General features: G+C 37.0%; 1 protein-coding gene across 1 annotated transcript; it reads right to left on the bottom strand.

The window, feature by feature from the left end:
• Positions 1-1,168: 1,168 nt before the first annotated feature.
• On the bottom strand, positions 1,169-4,068 carry LOC110612553 (probable beta-D-xylosidase 5). Its single transcript, XM_043955602.1, has 6 exons — positions 3,637-4,068; positions 3,249-3,554; positions 2,986-3,155; positions 2,767-2,867; positions 1,908-2,660; positions 1,169-1,824 (listed from the first exon to the last, which is right to left on the bottom strand). Exons 1-6 carry the CDS (start codon positions 4,066-4,068, stop codon positions 1,202-1,204), a joined length of 2,385 nt encoding a protein of 794 aa, XP_043811537.1. The 3' UTR covers positions 1,169-1,201.
• Positions 4,069-4,347: the final 279 nt, after the last annotated feature.

The raw sequence follows: 4,347 nt of genomic DNA, 5'->3' as shown, positions 1-4,347 counted from the left end.
CGTCTCCATCTTGTGGGGGTTGCTACTTTTGACTTCAACACTCTGACAAGATGAGACTTCTCAGTTTGAAGCTGTCTCCATCTTGTGGGGAAGCTGTCTCCATCTTGTGCGGGAGTGTTAAGAATCAGAGAGCAACACGGTGTACTTTAGACAAAAGATGCATTTTGGATGAAAAGGCCGATAATGAGTGAGCTTTCGGGCCAAAAGCTTTTAGTGGTTTCAAGCCTCAAGCCCAAAGAAGGCAAAGAACCTCTTTTACAATCTACTAGATTTTTTCCTTTACTATGTAGCTGTACATCTTTGTTGTAACAAATTCTTTTCATTCTTTTTTAGAACCATCAATAGACCTGTATAGAAACACAACATTCAGTAAGAAAATACATGAGAATTTCTTCTCTCCCTACATGTACTGATTCTTTTACATTGTTGTTCAATTTATATACAGGAGACAAGAGCTATATATGCCTTGGGCGTGCCTTGGAACACGGTTAGATTACAGGGATGGGTAGTTAGAATGCTGTCTGCATAGGCTCCACTTCAGAGGACTTCCCATCGTGAAGTAAACCAGGAACAGACATCTATCTCTTTCAGCACAAGGTTAACGAACTGCCAAGGATTTATACAAGGTCCATCATGCCAATTGTTTGGAAACACAGTTAAATTACTTGCGCCATTGAAATTGGGATTAGACGCAAGGGAGGCTGCCTTTTTAAAGTGGCTATTTTCAATGCTTTATTCCTGAATAGATCTGCATAATCTGCTTGACAGAGCTAAAAGCATGCTCTAAAATAACTATTAACCAGTGAAATTGTGGTGCAAGCAAAGTAGCAAACACCACTAGTTTTAGTCTGATGAATTTGGATTTTTTAGCTGGAAGTTAACTACAAATCCAAAACTTGAAAAAGAGCAATTAATAGCTGGAAAAGCTGCCAATTATATTAATATAAAGTAGCCATATTGCATCCCTTGGAGATTTTACCAATTAATAGCCACTTTCATGAAGCTGAAAATTGATTAGACTCCTCTTGACCAATTCCAGTAATGATATCTTACCGTCATTGGAAAGAAAGAACAAAGGAAAAATCAAATATATGAATAAGACAAGATTTAGATTAATTCATTATTCTAATTCATTGATATTCAAATTGAGACATTACAGTGTAGCTGGTTCTATCCCTAATATGAGAATCATCCTAACCCACTACTTGTAATACTGCACACTAACAAAAAATGAGACATTAGCATCTCCCACCATAATGGTGTGCAAACCAGACGGCAAAACCTTGTAACCTTTTTTATCCACAATTGCTAAGCTCTTACATACATTAAATCTAAGCTTTGTCTTCGTTTCCCCGCCTGCTTGAACGAATACCCTTTCAAAACCAATCACTTGTTTGGCATGAGTTTCTTTGATCCCCTTTGGAGGCTTTGAGTAAACCATTACCACTTCACTCCCATCCATTTTACCTACATTTTTAACTGTAACTGCAATTCCAAACTCTTGTTCACAAGAACAGTCATCAACCAAAACAGCTGGACAATATGGCTTATCATCAGTATATTCATAATTCAAGTTGCTGCAATGTTGGTACTTGTTCAATTTTATCTTGATTAAAGTCTTTGAGGGTGCTATCTTGTAGTTGAAGTTGGTGTAGCTAAGACCATACCCAAATGGGTAAACTGTTGATCCATTGAAGAATTTGTATGTTCTTCCAGGGTAGCTCAAATTAGCAACTGGGTTAACAATTGGCCTTAGTGTCATAGATGTCATGGGTACCAAATTAGCATATTCGGCTTCATACCATGTGAGTGGTAATCTTCCGCCTAACAATATAAATTCAAATGTTAGTTAAAATGAAAAAGAGAAATCCAATTAAAATCTTATGCTTAATGATTCAAATTCTCACCAGGATTGTGTTTTCCAAAAACAATATCAGCAATGGCTCGACCACCTTCTTGGCCGGGATATCCAGCCCACAAGATGGATTGTATGTTTGTACTCTCCTTGGCAAAAGAGATATCAACTCCACCTGCTGTCATAATTACAAGGATCACTGGTCCTTTAGAGGCTTTAGAAACTTGATTGATCAATAGATTCTGGTAACCTGGGAGGAGGAGATCCACCCTGTCCCTGCCTTCAGCTTCAACAGACAAGTCCAAGCCCACCACTAAAATTGTGGCATCTGCTTCACGTGCAGCTTCCATTGCTGGAAAGATCAAACTATCATTTTTGCAAGCAACATCTCCGCATCCCATTTCGTATTTGACCTCTCCAAATGCAGAGAATCCTTCAATTGGAGAAACATACCGGCAAGGAACGCCTGCATAATTTCCAATCATTGCTTTTGTAGCATTGCCATGTGGTCCAATTAAAGCAAGTTTCTTGTATTTGGAAGAATTCAAAGGCAAAGTTTCATTGTCATTTTTAAGAAGAACAATTCCTTCTTTAGCTGCTTCCGCTGCTAATTCAAAATTCTCATGAGTGCAAATATCCTTCTTGCCAAGTGAATTGAAACGACTCCCATCAAAGTATCCTAGCCTCATTAGGACAACATATAGATATTTTAATGATTTGTCAACCTCTGCTTCACTAACTTGTCCTTGCATCACAGCTTTCTTTAGAGACTTGGGATAATAATCTCCACAGTCAAGGTCCAATCCTGAACAACACAAATAATTAATTTCCAAATCATAAAAAATATGAGGTTAAAATATAAAAGGGAAAATAGCAAAAAAAAAAAAAAAAATCCATTTTGTAACACTTGCCTGCCTTCAGGACTTGTGAAACAGCATCCTCTTGAGTGTCCCCAAGCCATTTATGGCCATCAACCATCACCTCAATTGAATCACAGTCTGAAACTATGTACCTATCAAGAGAGAAATGATGCCATAAGTGAATGGAGCTCAAACAAGCTTCAGTAATTGAGTTTAGAAAATTTTTAAAAAAAAAAAAAAACATGAATAAGAAAAAATTTAAATATATACCCATGAAGATCCCAGTCTCCTCTAATTGTGTCTTGCATAAGTTTCTTATCAGCACAAACAGGGACACCATTAATGCGATTAAAAGAACACATAACACTGCTTGCATCACCGTCTTTAACACACATTTCGAATGGTAGTTGAAATGTCTCCAACATATCTTGCTCAGTCACCTTCAAAAACATTAGAAAACAAAAAAACAATCTAAGTAACATTACTAAACATTAAAGTAAAAACTTATTTTTTAAAAATGAAAAAAACTTTACCCTTGCATCAAAATGAAATCGATCAACGCCCATCCAGTCTTCGATATCATAAGCAGTATAATGCTTACAACAAGCAGCAACTTTGAGAGGTCTAGAGTTCAAATCTGTGATATTTTCGGTTCCTTCAATGTCTTGAAGCCCTCTTACATAAGTCGAGGCATATGTTCCAACAATATATGGATCCTCCCCTGGTGTCTCTTGAATTCTTCCCCATCTGGGATCCCTTACCACATTTATATTCGGGCTCCAATATGTTAATCCAGCTCTTCCTAAGTTGTACATTGCTCTGGCTTCAGATGAAACAACCTGCAATCAATATAGTAGGACTTAATACAAAATCAAGGCGCAAGTTTTTTTTTTTTTTTTTTTTTTTTTTTTTAATGAGTACCTGGCCAATTCTTTTCCAGAGAGATTGGTTAAAGGATGCAGTTGTAAGTAAAACAGTAGGGAAACTTGTTGCACCGGGAACAGTTTCATCAAAGAATGTCCCTGGACCGGTATTAGAGACACCATGCAAGGCCTCAGACCACCACTCATAAGCTGGTAATCCTAATCGAGATGCACCGGCAGCAAAATTTCCCAACTGTTGCACCTTCTCCTCTAAGGTCATTCTATCCACTAAATCTTTAGCCCTCATGTCAAATGATAGGGAAGAGTCACAATAGCCAAACTCAGCCATTTTCAGACCTTGTACAGCAAATCTTGTAGGCTCACAAACATGGGTGTAGTTAGTAGGGACATCAGTGATTAATGCGGGTCTAGCATTGCAAACAACTAAGAAAGCAACAAGAGAAAGCAGGGTATAAGCAGCTCTTGCCATTGTTCCTTTTCTAATACGACTCATGTAAATGTAAAATCAACACCCTTATTTATATGCATGGCACTGGATAAAAAAGTAACAGAAAGATTATTAAGATTTTAATGAGATTTTAAATGATCATGATCTGTTAAAAAAAGGTGAAACAAAGATGTCGAAAGATACTTTTATCCAAATATAACAACGTTATACTCAATTGAAGGGCTGAGACTTCTGCTTACATTTTTTTTTCAAAGTTCAATGTGATATTTACTGTTAAATTTACAGACTCGGTTATTCAAA

This window comes from Manihot esculenta, chromosome 4, assembly GCF_001659605.2.
Source record: "Manihot esculenta cultivar AM560-2 chromosome 4, M.esculenta_v8, whole genome shotgun sequence".
Taxonomy (NCBI): Eukaryota; Viridiplantae; Streptophyta; class Magnoliopsida; order Malpighiales; family Euphorbiaceae; genus Manihot; species Manihot esculenta.
The sequence above is the reverse complement of the archived record's forward strand: the minus strand, read 5'-3'. Positions and strand labels throughout refer to the sequence as shown.

Bases quoted from the DNA above. Each gene is read 5' to 3' on its own strand.
- LOC110612553 (XM_043955602.1), bottom strand. From the start codon at position 4,068: ATGGCAAGAGCTGCTTATACCCTGCTTTCTCTTGTTGCTTTCTTAGTT. The intron at 3,156-3,248 runs GTAAAGTTTTTT...ATGTTTTTGAAG, and splicing joins GATTTCATTTTGATGCAAGG to GTGACTGAGCAAGATATGTT. The intron at 2,868-2,985 runs GTATATATTTAA...CTCTCTTGATAG, and splicing joins GGAGACTGGGATCTTCATGG to GTACATAGTTTCAGACTGTG.